Source organism: Chaetura pelagica, unplaced genomic scaffold, assembly GCF_000747805.2.
Source record: "Chaetura pelagica isolate M959 unplaced genomic scaffold, ChaPel_1.0 scaffold99, whole genome shotgun sequence".
Taxonomy (NCBI): Eukaryota; Metazoa; Chordata; class Aves; order Apodiformes; family Apodidae; genus Chaetura; species Chaetura pelagica.
In genome coordinates, this window is record NW_009954539.1 from 1,507,824 (window position 1) to 1,525,026 (window position 17,203).

General features: G+C 41.9%; 2 protein-coding genes across 2 annotated transcripts in view; one reads left to right on the plus strand and one right to left on the minus strand.

Annotated features, from left to right (window-relative positions):
* The window catches only part of MUT (methylmalonyl CoA mutase), a 17,018-nt gene extending 11,393 nt beyond the window's left edge, over positions 1-5,625 (plus strand). Inside the window, exons 9-12 of the mRNA XM_010004890.1 lie at positions 2,581-2,712; positions 4,173-4,320; positions 4,437-4,604; positions 5,205-5,625. Of these exons, the coding sequence (XP_010003192.1) occupies positions 2,581-2,712; positions 4,173-4,320; positions 4,437-4,604; positions 5,205-5,333 (577 nt within the window). The 3' untranslated portion in view covers positions 5,334-5,625. The remainder of the gene's footprint in view (positions 1-2,580; positions 2,713-4,172; positions 4,321-4,436; positions 4,605-5,204) is intronic.
* A 5,702-nt stretch (positions 5,626-11,327) lies between these two features.
* Positions 11,328-16,315, minus strand: LOC104395220 (opsin-5-like). Its single transcript, XM_010004906.1, has 4 exons — positions 16,243-16,315; positions 13,357-13,650; positions 12,463-12,794; positions 11,328-11,678 (listed from the first exon to the last, which is right to left on the minus strand). The coding sequence occupies exons 1-4, from the start codon at positions 16,313-16,315 to the stop codon at positions 11,328-11,330; spliced, it is 1,050 nt and encodes a 349-aa protein (XP_010003208.1).
* Positions 16,316-17,203: the final 888 nt, after the last annotated feature.

Below are 17,203 nucleotides of genomic sequence, written 5' to 3' on the forward strand. Positions count from 1 at the left end.
TTCCTGCTTCAAAGTAAGTGCTAGTCTCTAAAACAGATCCTGTCTGCCTGTTCCTTAACTAAATGCTTCAAAAATGAGCAAAACGAATTCATTCTTTACTGGGCCACTGTCCTGTTTTTATTGCGATGTCTCAGATTCCTTAATTCCCTTTCCTTGAACACTTCAGAGCCATATTTTGAATGCATTTTCTCCCATAGAAAGCTTGTCACAATTCTGCCTGCAGCATGTCTACACCTGTCTTTGAACTGTAAAGGTTCTGGATTTACTCAGAATTCATATCTTCTGTACCAAAATTGGCCAGTTTACTGCTAGTTTTTCATCTGTATTTAATTTTTGTGCAGTACACAAAAAAACTTCATCCCCACCACCAGATTATACTTTATTAAAACTGATAGTCCAAACCAGTCCTTTCACTTGTTCCATGAAACTTTCCTTCACACTCTTACATAGTATAACCTGTACTACATGTGCTGCACTTTAATTTAATACTAAAGTTATAGTCAGATGCTGCTTCTGCTGAAGAGAAAGAGCAAGATTTGTCTAAGCTTGCTGTTTTCTCCAGAAGAAAAGACACGTGTTGTGCCAGTGTAATCCTTCACCAAACCGCCCCTGTTTACACTGGAATAAGTTGTCCGTGTTTGTATATGGCATGTGTGTATCAGGCTGCAACCTGTCATGTCTAGCACTCATGAGAGAGAGTCAGTAATTGTAGGTACTATTTTTAGGTCTGCTGCAAACTTGCTTTTTAACCTTGGGGAAGTCACTTAATCTATCACTTAGTTTACTTTTCAGGTTTTTTTTGTTAGTGATATCAGAGGATAGTAATATTAATCAGATTGTTTAGATGTCCTGAAAAACAAAAATAATTATTATATTAGTGAGTAAGGTCTGAGAATTATTGTTACTCAGACAGTGCTTGCTAAGCTTTCTGAGATCTTACAGGTGCTGTAAAAATTGTAAAGTTTTACATAGTGATGTCAGTGGCTTCTGATGCAATCATGGATAGTTTGGTTTTTTAGCTGATGCAACCTAAAGCATTACTAATACATAAATTCAAATAAATTATCAGACTAAGCTGGTAGGTCACGATAAGTAAAATATCTCTCTGAAATGTACTGAAGGATTCAGTTAACACAGCAAAATCCATCTTCTGTTACACTGGACATGTGGCAGATTGCAGAAGGTGGGAATCAGATAATAGCTACTGAAACTGCAAACAGCAGAAGGAAACAGTGCAATTTATTTGGCCATGTCCTTCTAAAAGAATGAGGACAAGAAGTTGCATCTCATCAAAAAATCCTTTGAGCATTTTATATAAAACCTTTAGAGGATTCTTAACCTGATTTTGCCTCAGAGTTGCTTATAGTTAAATGCAATATGACAGGAGAAAATCTGAATTCCATTTCAAATGTAACTGAATGGATGGGGTTTGGTCTCAGTATTTGGAAGCATACTTTTAAAGTGTTCTACAAAAGTAGTATTCTTTCCTATGACAAAGTTTGCAGAAAGTTGTATTCCTTTCTTAGTATACACAAATTATCTGGTCTTTTCCTGTCCAAGTATAAACTATAATATTTTCATCAAAATATTTTTGATGGAAGATTTCAAGAGCACAGTCGCATGCCCTCAAAATCATTACACAGTACTGAATTCCAGTTAATTTCATACCAGAAGTAAGAAGCTTGCTGTGGCAGAGCTACTAGTTGAACTGCTTGTTCCACAGATTAGTTGTTTTTCTCTTCTAAGTAAGTTCCTTTCATCAAGTATTTGGTTGCAGGCTCAACTGCAATCAAAGCACAGCGTTAGTTTTTGGTACAGTCTGCATTATAGATTTTACACAGCAAAGTGTAATCCATTAAGCATGAGATTTTTAAATGCTGTGGAACAGAGGCTGTTCTTTCTAATGTTTGCACAAGAAGACAGCACAGCCTAGTTTTGCTTCTAGCACTTGTGCTACAGCAGTAAAATGTGTATCATTTGGAATATGCAGTGTCTCCAGTAGCAAACAAATTGCATGTAAATGGATAACTTGCATGTAAATGGATTTCCCAGGTTCTTCTGCATCTCAGTGGGTAGAGGAGCTATGTCAGGAGTAAAGTAGAAGAAGAATAAATGCTAAAATATAAACATCATGGGCAAAGTAAATAAGTTTCACTTAAGAAGTTAGGCTTCAGTCTTTCCTGGGTGTTCTTCCTTTTTTTCTCTTGATTTATATTTTTAATTTTAGTATGAGTCCAGATGCAAGATCTTGCAGTCTGGGCTCCAAAAAACGCCCATTTGAGAAAATGTAATTAAATTTCCTGAAGTGTTTTGCCATGTTTGGCCCCCATTGCCTTGTCACTTGTAAAATCACTTCTCACATCAGCAAAACACTATTTTCTTCAAAATACTCTTCCGTGTTCTATTAGTGAATGACCATGGGGTGAGTCAGATTGCAAGAGTTGTAGCAACAAAGAGGAAATTAATATGAACAAATTTGTCCTACAGCAAGGCAAATAGATGGGCCACTGCCAGTGGTTTCTGTGTTCTGTTTTCATGCAAGCCTGGGGATAGCATCAATACTTTGTTTCTGTATCTTAGGTGCACTGTTGGAGAAATAACTGATGCCATGAAGAAGGTGTTTGGAGAGCACAAAGCCAGTGACCGAATGGTGAGCGGAGCTTATCGCCAGGAGTTTGGAGAGAGTGATGAAATTCTTCATGCCATCAACAGGTGAGAATAGCTTACCAGGAAGCTGAACACATTCTTACATTTAATCCATTAGATCCGTGTGCTACTCACTGTGCCCTAAAAAAGCATTCCCCAAACCTGAATGGCATCCCTGGAACAAAACAGTGACCTACACAGTCATACTCATGCCTGTAGGCAAGTAAGTAGAATGAGGAGCAATAAATGCAATAAGAGAAGAGTCAAAACTTAATTGAACTTGTATTTGCTTGCAAACAAAATCCACTGAGGTGATGTTATCATTTGAGGATTTGTCAAATGGATTAGGCAGCTGTAGATTTATAAGCTGAGAAACACAGATTTGATTACTTGCTTTGAAGACTGTGTAATAGTAATCTCTAAAATATTCCCAGCAATTAATAATTACAAAACCTAGTTTCCATCTGCCCATAAGTTGTCCCTGCAACTTCACTCTTACTATTGCTAAAATTGTAAGCCTAAAATCTGTCTGGATATCCATATACAAATTCCAGTCTATGAGTGTTACTTACTCATATCACAAGGGAGAAAACATCAGAAGATGGTAGTATGTGTGAAGAGAGTTTCCTGTTTTTGCCTTTTGTCAGTTTCTGCCTTTGCTGCTGGTCTCTTGGGTAAAGAGGCTGCATTGCTGTAGTGGGTGGTGATGTCATATGAATCAGTGCTCAGAAGTCCCTGCTGCGTTGGGGCATTAAAGAGTTACAGGATCTCTTAAAAGGGAATTACTTGATGGATTCCAAGGGGGGGATGTTTAGCCTGACTTCAAAGTAGTTGTGCTGGGGGATGCCACCATCATTTTTTATTTTAAACATTTATTTTAAATGTAAGTATTTGGAATTATGCATGTACACAAAAAGGAACTGGTTTCTTGAGAATTAAGATGTAGCTCCCTTTTTTACATACCTGCCTATATGTCTAAGGTCATATGAACCTGTTAGTAAACATAGTAATGAAACTGGAATTACTATGTGTCATCTTTGCACAAGCTTTCAAAAGTCTGATTTCACCCTTGCCCATACAGTAACCATTTTCTGCACAGACTTGTGCCCAGTTGAATGATGACAGCCAGCATGATGTCTAGGACATCTATAGCCCATGTGCCATGCAGGTACTTTTGAAATAATTGCTCATAGTTATTCTTAAAATGTAAAAATGGTGGTTTAGTTAGCTCATTAAGCCCTCAGAGAATACATTATTTTGTCTGTTAGAAAGCAGAAAAGTAGCAGAGTGGTTTTCTTTAAAAAAGAACTTCTCATTGTTGAGGCTTGTTCCAGAGGCTACAAGAAATCAGTAATCATAGCATAACTTAACATATGCTGACTACATAGACAAGCCATGTCTCAGAAGATCTTTTTATTTGATGTACAGAAGTGATACTGCAATTGCAGCCAGTGCTTTCGTGTTTGTGGAAATGCTTCTAATAAATCTTAGTGACTTACAATGATATAATACGTGTTTTCAAACAGAGTTAACAAATTCATGGACCGTGAGGGGCGCAGACCTCGTATACTTGTTGCAAAGATGGGTCAAGACGGCCATGACAGAGGAGCTAAAGTTATTGCTACAGGATTTGCAGACATTGGCTTTGATGTGGACATCGGTCCCCTATTCCAGGTATGATTGATGGAGCAGTGTCCAGTGCATTTCAAATGCAGCAATTTTCCTTCTAATCCATGTTCAGCAACCAGGCTGAGGCTAACTATGACTTCTCATGTCTTCTCCCTCCACAGACACCCCGAGAAGTGGCCCAGCAGGCGGTTGATGCAGATGTGCACTGTGTTGGTGTGAGCACACTGGCAGCAGGTCATAAAACTCTTGTGCCTGAACTCATCAAAGAACTCAATGGCCTTGGCCGGCCAGACATTCTTGTCATGTGTGGAGGTGTCATCCCACCTCAGGTATGGGTCAACATCATTTCCATCAAGACTGTGAGGCTGCTTTGTTTCTGTCTATGCTGGTTTTAGCTATTTCCTGTATTCTATTAATGTCAGAGGTGATTTACAGCGCTGAAGGCTACCATGTTCAATCACCAGGGTCAGCACAGAACTGCAGGATGCTCACAAGGTGCTGTCAGGTCTCATTGATCTGTTTTTCTGTACACCATGTCCTAGTTTAACTTAAAGTATTTCTTGAATGGAACATTAAGTTGTGTTGTGAAAATTCTAGAATGGTCAAGATTTGAAGTTAGATCAAATTTCTATTAGGTTATTCAGGGTCACATCCAGCTGACTTTTCAATATTTAACAAGAATCTGGTATTAGGCTGATACTAAACAAAGAAAACCTTTCCTGTGAATAGTTTGGGTTTTTTTTAATATTTATTTTTTTCCTTCTAACCACCGGGGTTTTTGGTCATCTCCTCTGATGCTGTGGTGCCTCTCTCTGGGACTTGCTGCATGTGCTCTGTTAGGGCCAGCATGCAGAACAGAGCACACCAATTGTAGAGGTCAATTTTCTGTTCCTCTGCTAACTACAGACCTTCATTTGCTTTCTGACCAGGACTACGACTTCCTGTATGAAGCTGGTGTTACCCATGTCTTTGGTCCAGGGACTCGCATTCCAAAAGCAGCTGTCCAAGTGTTGGATGATATTGAGAAGTGCCTGGAGAAGAGGCAGCAATCCATGTAATGTCAAAAGTGTCCCACAACACAACCAGCCTTATATTGATCACTTATGGAATGTAATCATCAGCAAGGGAGGGCCAGCCACGTACCTTTGGTTCCACTGCCCTGTGGCCTGGTGTTTTGTGCTTTCTAAGAAAGTTGTAAATTCTCTGCATGTTCTAGTTGAGGATTATTTATATATGTACCCACAAGAAAATGTTACCTCTAGAACTATGACTTCAAGGAACAAAGGGAATTCAGTAGATGGGTTTGGTTTGCTTTTTTTCCGATATACTGATAAATAAAACATCCGTTCCAGCTCATTGGTCAATCTCTCTTGCATGCAGATAACTTCTTTTGAGTTTTTTGGCAGACGTTGCGGGCCTAGAAGTCTGCAGGCAAAATCACTCAAGTTCAGCAGAGATGTGATTGAATGCAGCAGCACTTTGATTTTAACATTAATCTGACTTAATTCCTCTTTAGAAACATATAACTACTTAAGTCAGAACTTTTCAAAGTTTGTGGTTTCTTTAATAAGATACAAATCCTGTATCTGGCAGTAACCTGTACAGGGGCAGCCATGCACCTCCACTCTGTGTCAGTGCCCTTCCTTGATACTTAACTGTTTCTCAAATGAAGTTCATTCCAGTCCCTCTCCTTTGCTTAGTTCTGTGTTTTTGTCTAGTGACTGGTTTTGCTGGCTGAGTCTATTCAGCATTTGGACTTTTTTCAGGTAAATTGATCCTAAATCCTCACTATTTTTTTTCTCCCTTCCAGGAGAAATTTTATTTATATATGTAAGAAGTAATTTTTGGAATCCATGTAGGGCAAATAGGGGGTGAGGGTCTTTCGAGGGGCAGTCTCTGGCCTTAAGGCCCTATCCCACTTTATTTTGCCTTGTTGCTCATTGCATCCCATTGTAAGATGAGACTACAGCCTGGCTGGGACAATGCTTGTATCTGCTTGTAGTGGAAGAAGCTGTAGCACCTTTCTAAGAGGCTCAGCACCATCATACTTTATTCAAAATAAAATTTTCTGCTGTTTGCTAGACATTGCAGATCTCATTAACAGCATTGTATCCTCACTTCAAAGATTGCAGTTGATGAGATCTTTACTTAAAATACGCCTGTTTAATGGGGTACATGCCCATCATCTCAGACTGCTCAGAAACAAGGAGGTTAACTGACTTGAAAGTTTTCTTTTCTCTATTTTTCTAATGAAGGTATAAAATATTGATCCCAAACCAGACCTTTGCCTTTAAAACTCCTTGGGGTTTTTTCATCAACTATTTTTAAGAATCTGATTCCCATCAGGAAGCATTGACATGGTTCAAATGAGGATATGCAGAAAGTAACCACAGTAAAAGCACTCTCTTATGTCTTTTCACAAGCCTTCTTGCCAGCCAACTGGAAAAATACATACTCAAAGTGTTGGTGGCCTCTGGACTTCATAATACTACAGGTTTCTTTTCTTTCTATGCATTGTTTCTCTGCTCATTTATGTCATCCACCTGTGTTTGCCTTAAGAATCCTCCCCCTTTTTTTTATTTTTTAACTCTCTTGATCTTTAAAATCTGCATCTCATTCCCTTTGAAATCAATTAAAAATATCCTACCAACTTCAGTTGGAATTGCTCCAGGCCTTTGGTTCTTGAAGAAGGGCCCTGTAAAGATACTGGAAGGCACCTGTAGAAGCTTTTTTTGTTACCTTGATGTCCCTGGCCAGATTTCATTCTGTCTGGGCTTTGGCTTTCCTAACCTTATCCCTGGATGCTTGGACAACTTCTTTGCCCTCCTCCCAGGCTACCTGTCCTTATTTCCACCCTCTGTAGGCCTTCTTTTTACATCTAAGCATGTCCAGGAGCTCCTTGGTAACCTGGCATTCTTCCTGCCGCCTTCTTTGTTTTGATGCATTGCTCCTGGGCTTGGAGGAAGTGATCCGTCAGGTCACTGCTAAGTAGAGCTTCCTTATGGGATGACAAGCTAAGATGGAATGTGCTTTTCCCATGTGTTCCAGGCTGCTGAAGCAGCATAGCAGTGACAGCAGTGCTTGCTGACAGTTGCTGTCAGCCCTCATTGGTAAGGGTGGATGATTCCCAACCAGAACCTCGCGTGCTGCGCGCACTCCTCATCAACCTGCTGCTTTAACACTGCACGTCTCCTTGGGCTACTGAGAGTTTCTTTTAGTCCAAAATCCTGCAAATATACTGAAACCTTTTTTCTCAATATAAGTATTTTTGGCATATTGCAGAGCAAAACCATAAACCATGGGACTCAGTGCTCAGAACTTTCAATAGGAATATGGTAGAGGCAGATTAATCCGTGGCTAAGTCATTTCCCTTAGGACGTTCCAAAATAGGTATTTTTTTTAGGTGTAAAACATCTTCTGTTTTGCAAAAGTGCACAAAATGCAGATAGGACAAGTCTGGAGACTTGGAGATTTTAATTTACACCTAGGAACTGACTTTAAATCCATTGTCTTTCATGAAAAAAAAACTGTGCTAAAGCAAGAAGTTAAGAGAAGGACCAAGTTCCAGGCCAATGCCATGGCTGTGAAACAAACTTTCCCATTGACTTTAAGTTCTAAAGTAACATCCTGAGCATGGTAGATGATCCAGAGGACAAATTACTGCAAAGGAGTAGCAATCTGTTTTTCATTCTTAGTGTTAACAACCTTCAGGGTTGGTTCTTTCACACTTGCTCATCAAATAATTGGTGCTTTACAATGATGCAAGACCATCTCTATTGTGTGGGTAAGAGAAGAACCCAAGACCAAGGTTAAGTGATTTCTCCAAAGTGGCACAGTGTAACTGGCAGGTCTCCACAGTGTTTGCCTCATGCTCTAACTGAACAATAACCTCCCTCAAATAATTGAGTTTTGTTCTGAAATGAGTCACATTTAATTTTACAGATGGAAGCCGGACCCTTAACAGAAGTGATCTAGTTCTCTTAAGTTTTTCCTGTGCTGAGATGGACAGAGACTGCCTAGAAGGTTTTTCAAAGGAAGGCACAGAATTCCAATTTATTCTAATGCAAATCAGGGTGCTAGCTGTCTTCTTTGACTGGAAAGAAAGGAGCTGAAGATGTCTCCCTCAGACGTGTATGTCTGCATTGTAAACTTTCACGGTTAGGTGAGAGAACTAGTATGTGAGCAGGTTAGATGCTCTTGGAATTTTTGCCTAAAATGCTTGTATTAGGATGACTGCGCTGGTGATTGCAGGCATAAGATGCCCTGTGGTAGCTGCTTGTGTCTTGCTTCAAGGCCTTAGAAGATCATCTAGTTGTCAACACAGTCTAGGGAATGGCAGGAAAATACCATGTAATTAGAATTAGAATTTGACCATAAATCAGCTTCATGAAACCTAAGAGAAAAAAACTAGTTACCTACACAATATTATTATACCTCCTTTCCTAGTTCTCTGGTCAAGAGCAGCCCTGCATTTTAAGTTTTCTGAATAGAATGTAAAACCATTTAAAATTCAGAGTCCCTACTGGGGAAGTTTTGATTTCTTCTCACTGAGTCCAAGAGAGGAAAAACAGATTTGAGCCATAGTTGATACACAAACACTGAGATTTCAGTTTTAAAAATGAAGGACATAAACAGGTAATAAATCAGGCTATTAAAATATTATTCTTAAACATTAACACTATACAGATCTTGGTTTTACAGAGACCTTGCCTGAATTGTAGACTGACATAAATTTCATATTACATACACTTAAAAAGCATTTACAAGTAGATGTGGATCTGTTTTGCTCCTAAATTTTTGACAGAGCAAGCCCACGTTACATGACATTATTAGTGTGCATCACTTATTGTTCCATTCACAAATCTGTAGTTAGCAAATGGGAATATATCCTTTGCTGTTTATTTTAAACATCAAGCAACTGAGCAAATGAAAGCAAGAATTGGGAGGTGGAAGAGGATTGTTAAAATAGTTCCATTTTCCTATCAGGTTATTTTTACAGCTGAAAAAATGCTGATAATTGACATTTACCATAGCAAGTCCCTTTCCAGCATGTTCATGTTTTCTCCACCCACTGACACACTCCTCTGACCCCTCTTCTGTTTTACACTCTTGTCTCTTTTGCATTTCCTTCTCCCACCTCCTCACCCTCACTGCAAACACTCATGCTAACACTCCTGCATCTCTTCTCTCCCCATATATTTTTCTTCAGCTTTCACAAGCTCCCCTCTCAGTTATTAGCATTTTCACCCATCCCCCACATTCCTCTTTTCCCATTTTCCTGTGCCATGGGCTATCAGAGGTGACTGTTTCCCAGAAGATGCTTCACCTCTTAGTATTTGGGACAGAAGACAACACAGTCTCATTCCATATGGAGCATCTGTGAGTGACAGGCCGAGACAAGATAATGCCACCTTGAAGGTCAGCCTAATTTAGGAATTTTTCACAACTTAAAAAAATAAACCTATTTTAACCTAGTAGAATATTTATGAGAGTTGGTGACGCTGCCAGTGGCAGGAGTTCAGGGGAAGGCAAGCTCCTTAAGATGTCATAATTCCCCAAATTTGTCATTAATTTGTGCCATAGTGTATATTAAAGCTCTCATTTTGTTTGTGCTTTTATAATCCAGTCTCCACAGTAACAAATTCTCATAGCCACGAAAGTGCTAAAGCCTGTCTTTTAATCCTGCTCTTGGCTTTGGCTGTAGGTTATAAAATGAAACTTAATTATTAGGGTTTGAGTGTGGTGGAAGTTTTCAAGAACTCCAAGTCCATTCACTGTTGTTTTAGTTTGTTGCCTAAAATCTGTGCCAAGATGAGATAGCTCATTTTGTCTTCACTGCACCTAATGTAAAGATAGATGTGGTCAGCTGGGCAAGCAAGGGAAGCAAGAACTGCTGCAGCTATCAAGCCATATTTTGTACAGTTTGAATCCTAAAGATAGTTGTTTATGTCCTTTCAAGTCACAAACAGTAAGTCAGAGAGAGATTTAAGCTGCAGAAACTCATCATTTCCACCTCAGAATCTTTTGCTGAAACTGGCTGCCAGGATGCTGTGTGCTTTAATGATATGATGGTGGACACGTGCTTTAATGAAACTACTTGAAGTTGTACACATGCTTTAAACTGAATCAGCAAACTGTTCTCAGTTGCAGTTGTGCCAGTGCTCCAGCCTCCAGGAGGCTCTGGATCTCAGGAGCTCCCACTGAAGCCATGAAAGCTGGAACTGCACCTGCAGGCTCACATACTGCTGGGCAGGTTGTCCTGGGGGTGTCTGTTGCTGTGCTATACAAAGTGCTCCTGCAGGCAACAAATGCTCTGACTGCTTTCATGGTGGAAGAGCTGTTAACACCTCGGCAAGCCACAGCAGAAGTGCACAGTTCCTTTTGCTAAGAGATTCCTTCACTTCTCCTTGTGTTATTCATGACACACAGAAGGCATCCTTTGCTGACTGCCACATTCCCATCTAACCACAATAAGGCTGCTCAGCACCTTTTCAAGCTTGTGTTTTGAGGAGGTAGAACTCTACCTCTGATGGAGCAAGGAACTGTAGCTCTCCATAAAACTCTTTGATGGCAGCCACTTATCATCTCCTGGCAGTGAATATTTCTCGCTACCCATCTGGTTTTCTGTCTGTCTTGCTGGAAAGCTATACTCTCAGCTGTACTTATTTGGTAACACTTTGTGTCCAACCTACAGTTTTCTCTGATGGCCATTTTACTGATAGAGCCAAGAGTTTGCAGATAGCTTGCATTAAAAAGCCAAAAGTGTAACCAAAAAAAACCCAAAATAATAAATCCTCTTTTAATTATAGCTGTTCCCCTGGCAGTAAGTTTAGTTTACATGGGTTTATGTTTAGTACATAAATCTATTTCCTCTAAAGTGCAAATTTTTGAAAAAAATAGCAGTTTTATTATTATTATTGTGTAGCTTAAAGACAATAATTGAGAGTTGCCTAAAAACATATGCTTAAACCCCTGTCTTTGACACAAGATAGGCAGTGACAAACCCACGTGCTGCATTCCGACTCACTTGGACCCCTGAGCGAGCCCAAGTTTCAACAGTGAGCTGCAGCTCCCTGGTTCTCCAGCTTGGCAGCTGAGGAAAGACGTACATTGTCTCTCCCACTCCACATCATGGACACAGGATTTTCAGCAGAGTTGTCAGTGCTGAAAAAACGAACTCGCCAGCCACAGCAACACTGTAACTGTTTAATTTCACGCCGGAAAGTTTTGCTGAAGATGTAGTAAATGAAAGGGTTGTAGGCTGTTGAAGATTTGGCAAACAGACAGGGCAGGAGTGTGACAATGGGCTGTAGGGCATTGCTGGAGTTAAAGATGGACCAGAAGCTGGCTGCTGCATAGGGTGTCCACGAGCTCAGGAAGCTGACCGAGATGAGCACAGCCATCTGAAAGGGAAACAGGGCTTCAGTTCTCAGCTGCCACTGCCCGGCTCTGGTGCTCAGGCACAGGGGGTGTGGGTGAAACCACATCTAAACCAGCTGAAAGACCTGAAGCTGCATGCTTGCTGTGTTATGACCTGAGTTGTGACAGGTAACACTGCACAGTGCACACAGGATTTTTCTCCTACCAAGCAGATCTACACTGTGGGTTTCCTGTGAGGCAGTTTTCATCTCCTTCCCTGACTCTGGCTGCAAAATGTCGTGGGAGACACAACCCAAGTAGACAGCACAGCCTAAGGTTGACTGGCCTCTGGAAAGCTTGGTCAATTCTCCTTTTCTACAAGAAATGAGCAACTGAAGTGCTTATTTGAAAAAATGTTATATTAAAAAATCCTGTTTCCATATAGAATTTCTCTCACTCGGAATAGCCACTCAGTTGATTAAAAATAGCTACAGAACAAAACCTCCACTTTAACTATAATGTGAATGGATTCAACGGGTATTCCAGTATGACTGGAAATACATGTCTATTAAAATAATGGGTGCAACTGCTTAAAGAAAGTTTAACAAGCTGCATTTTACCTACAATATATAAACCAAATGAAACCACTGAAATGACAAGGATTTCAGGAGCCCTCTGCTCCTCTGAGGAGTGCAGAGAGGGAGACTGGAAATAGATGTCCATCTTTGGTCAATACCAAACAAAAGCAATGAGGGCTCATCATGAATGATGCATGAGAAGAGCCAGCTCTCTACAAGCTCCTTCAGACTCATCATGGGGATAACTCACCAATGTCAGCTTTTTCTCCAGTTTAGCTGCATTAGGGATCCTGTCAATATTCTGGATCTCTTGGTACGCTTTGTGAACTTTCCAGGCAATTCCCAAGTAACAGGCAACAATGGTCAGTGCAGGCAGGACTGTGCACAGGAGGAACATGCTCAAGATGAATGAAAAGCCATTGGAAGAGTTGTGGAACTTGCTCCAGGCTATTGTACAAGAGATACCAAATGGCTCAGGGCCATAGTAGCCCCACCCTACCAAGGGCAAAATGGCCCAGAGCAAGGAGTAGAGCCAGATGAAAGTAATCAAGATGCGAATGGTGTTCTTGGTGATTTTGTTACCTGCAAGAAAGAGGAAGAGCAAGGATATCTGAGTCTCATCTCAGCCACGTTGTTTTTGCCATAACTTCTCCAACAGAAGGAGGGTGGCTACAGTTCCCTAACATTTGGTCTTGAGAAACATAACAGAGTCAATGGACTGAGTGAAACCCCAATGCAGACCTAAGCACTGATCTCAATTTGCTAAGTTAGGCAGCTTTACAAGATCAAGCTGACCCAAAAGGTACTGTGCTTCCAGGACAGGGATGCCAGAACAGCACTCCTTCCTCAAGTTTCAGTATGCCTGCTTGCACACAAAAAGGAAGATAAGACAGACTGGTCCAGCAAAAAAACTGGGCTCTGCACCTTCAGGTAGTTTCACTTGGTATTGTTAAGAAATGAGAAGCCTCACTGTTTGATAAGGAATTTAATCAAATCCATCCAGGAACATTAAAGGCTTGATATTGGACTAAAAGTTAAGGCTTATTCCTGTAGTTATACTCCATGCCACATGCAGCCAAGTAACTCTCTGAATGTAACAGCCCAAATGCACTATTACGAGGTTACCAGAGATGTAATTACTTACTGTTAGATTTGGATGAATTGGTAACAAGGAATCGAATGACAGCCATGGCACACAGGGTCATCATGCTGCAGACACCAAAAAGGAAGCCCATCAGGGCATAATACATGCAGGACACATCTCCTCCCAGCCAGGCGTGGTTCCAGGCGGATGCAATGGCCAGTGGATACATGCTGATTGCCATTCCAATATCTGCTACTGCCAAGTTGACTGTGAGCAGCTCTGGTGACTTCAGGAGGGAAGAACGTTTCACAGCTGTAGCCAGGACAGCTGAATTTCCAAGGATTGTGAGGATGGCTGGAAGAGAAGAATCAGCACAGACAGTAGCACAGGTGTGAAATGCTTCTCCCATACAAAGGATGAGAAAAATGCTGGTTTTAGGCTGGGAATAAAGTCTAAAAGACAGGACAGACTGGGAAACTAGCCAGAATTCAGCATCTCCCAGGCCAACACTATGTTGAGCTGATGCTTTGAAGACATGCTGGGTTGTATCTGCTATGACCTGCTATGAAACCTTGTTCTTCATCTCAAGGAAACTTGTTAGAAACTTGTTAGAGAGCAGGTAGGCAATGCCATCTGGATAGCAGTTCTGAGAGCTGCTACACAGCTCAGCATCCTGACCACATCATCCACTGTTCTGCTTCAGCCAGCTTTGGGTTTCAGTTCCTGCTTCCCTGCTAGACAGGGATTCCCTAATCAGGCTGTGTTTCCACTATAGACCTGGTAGAGCAAAGAGGGCTCCAGATTTCTGTTTACAGCCTCCTGTGGTGCTGGCCTTACTGAATGGGGAAAATTTTGTCATAGGAATAGTAGGCCGTACCCTGTCCCTTCCTATCCCCACATTACAGAGCTGCACTTCCATGTCACATCTCCCTCTCCATGTACTATATCCCATCAGTTCCCTTCTGGCTCCTATCTCATGTGAATAGCCCACAGCTGACAGTCAACACGTGCTGGCTGGGCAGCTCAGGGTCCTCGCTGGCCAAGTGGCTGAGAATCACTGTGTGCTGCTGTTCAGGCACCCACACTATTCTGGTGGTCTCCAAGTGCATTAAGACAGGTCATGGAATTGTTATTTTTGTCAGGGGTATGCAACAGACCAGAGATTGCTTTGCAAAAGGACATGTCAGACATACATTATTCAGATGTGCTATAGGGCTTCAAAGCATTTGTGACAACAGTGTCAAAAGTACATGTAGCAAACAACTCATTTTCTCATTTCTTTCAAGTGAACATGGTGCTGGAGCTATGTTTTGATCAAAGGTTTCCCTTAGAGGGTGTCCTCTACAGTCAGAAGTGAAGTAGGGAAACAGAAAAACCATTTGGTGATTTGTTGCTGGGAAAGCAGAAAGGCTGCATTTGCTCACAGACACCACATAATAAAGTGCCCACGGAGGAATTAATAAAGGCATATGCAACAAAATGAAATAAATAAATTGGCATAAATCCAAGGATGGGCAGACATGCCACAAGAAAGCCTTCAACAGAAGATACATATCTGAGACCCCACATCCCACATTTTTTGACTTTCTAACCACACACGTTCACTTGGCACCGCTGGATAGGCTTGAAAAGTTCCCTGAGCTCTCAGGAGCTGGATGTCTGCACACACAGATGCCCACAGTGGCTTGGCATGGGACTGCTTGCTGACAGGGAGTAACCTGTGGCTTGGTGGGAAGAGCACTCTCCTGCCAAATGACAGCTGCAGGCTGGGACATCCTCAGTTCACTTTCTTCTGAGACAGCCCTAACCACTACACAAGAGGAAGGAAGTAGCTCTTAGTCTTGCCATCAGGGATGGACATCCAGGTCCACCTTCTCTTTTACTTTGACAGATGCTTGGTCCCCTCCATCCCACTGCCTGTGAGGCTGCTGGCTGGCCCAGGACAAAACTGTGAACTGCATCTGTACTAACTTTTGCTTGAGGAAACAGCAGGCATCCTGACTTGCATGAAAAGAAAATCCCTTTGTTGTTTTGCAGACAGTGATTTTTCTCACCCTGTGTTGTACTCTCTGCTGTCAGCACAACTGAGGTGACAGCACAGTGCAGGGAAAAGTGTGTAGAAACAGGCATGAGGTGTGAAATGCTAAAGCCCAGCCTTGCTGCCCAAAGCCTCTTTACTAAAGCACATAAAAATATATGCTTTCATAAATGCATCTTTCAGAAATGCATCTCATACAAACCAAGGTTTGTAAATGAGTAGAAGGGAGGAAGGTACTTGCATCTTAGCAAAATTCAGATGGGCTGCATGCCTAAAGCAATTCTGCTTCTCTCCAAATCTACAATGATACTAAACAAATCACCTGGGTACATGCAACAAACAAAGAAGAAAATACTTAGTTAAAGCCATGCTGAAGCAGGCTGGTACAGGTGCCCACTTGGATTTAATTGTAAATCTGCCTTCAGCAGAGTAAACAGGCCATTATAAAAAAAAACAGAGCTGCTGTTTGGCAACTTTTTGCTATTTTATATCAGTTTATCCTACAAAGACAGAGCTGCTCTTCATGCATGATGAACACCCCCACACAAGGAGCAGACCAAAATTGCTCTCTTCTGATCAGCCCCAAGAAATGGGCTGTCACGTCTCTAAATTCACAAGGCTGAGGTGCCAGGGTAAGAGGTAGACAACTTATTTTGAATACTTGTGCTGCCACAGAGGCAAACTTAGGCTGGCAAATCTTCAGCATTAAAACAAAAAGCTGCAAATCTGAGAGCAGAGATTAATCCTGGCATCCAACCAACTCAAAGGCAACATGCAGGACTCTGGAAACAGATTTTCTGTCATTTTCCTCCAGCTTCCTCTGCCTGACAGCAGTACGGATGGGGCAGCCCTGGTGTGTCTGCTCCTAAGCTTAAAGCAAACAGGCAGGCTGTGAAGGCAGAACTCACCTATGATCAGAAGAAAGACCCCAGCTCCATAATCCACTATTGGGTGGAGTTTGGAAATGTATTGTTCCTCCATTGTCCCTTCTTGAAGCGGGTGAAGGTTTTAAATCAAAGGCAAAGTGCTGTAGGGGCAAAGAGACTCTTCCGCATGGCTTGCCTGCTGCAGGTGTGAGCCGGGCAGTTGGGTGCCGTCAGTGTGAAGGGACCTTTCTGTGTTCTCCTCTCTCCCTCCCTCTCGTGTGGCAGGGGAGAAGCCTGGATTGAGAGACAGGCTCCCTCCCTGGGGAGACAGAGTGAAAGCCAGGCAGAGCCACTGCCAGAGCAATCCTGCCTGCCTGGCTGGCAGAGCATCTCTCCGCCCACCCCCTCCTCGCACACTGCTCTGCTCCTTGGCTTGTCAAGCAACTTTACAACACAAATCCCTTCATTCTGCCACTGATGAGCAAAAACAATTGTTCTTCAACCATCAGCAGCCTTGGGAAATCCATCCAGGCTGAGGGATCAGGCTGGGGAAGGTTAGGAGGTTTGTTTTACAGCTTTATGGGAAATACAGGGTTGGGGTGGGGAAATCTCTGTGTTGCAGTATTAGAGGAGACCTGTTTTACTGCAGGGGTTCAGAAGAATCAAAATCCCACCACTGAAGGTAGGACAGCTGCTGGAGGGCAGAACTGAATGATGTTCAGTCCAGCGCACACAGCTGCAGGGCCCCACAGAGAACCAAGCTCTGAGTTCACTCTAGTGACACTCTAAGTGTTATTACTTGGCAGGCAAGGAGAGCAACACCTCACATCCAAATTTACCTTCGGCTTATAATATCTAAGCCTAAAGTCATCATAATTCTCTCCTCAGTCTTCATAAAGAAAGCTAAGTTTCACTACAGGCTCCAAATATGTGTTACAGGCTCATCTACCAATTCACACAGCAGGTCCTGATCCTGGTGCACGCAGGTCTGTAGTTGTAATGC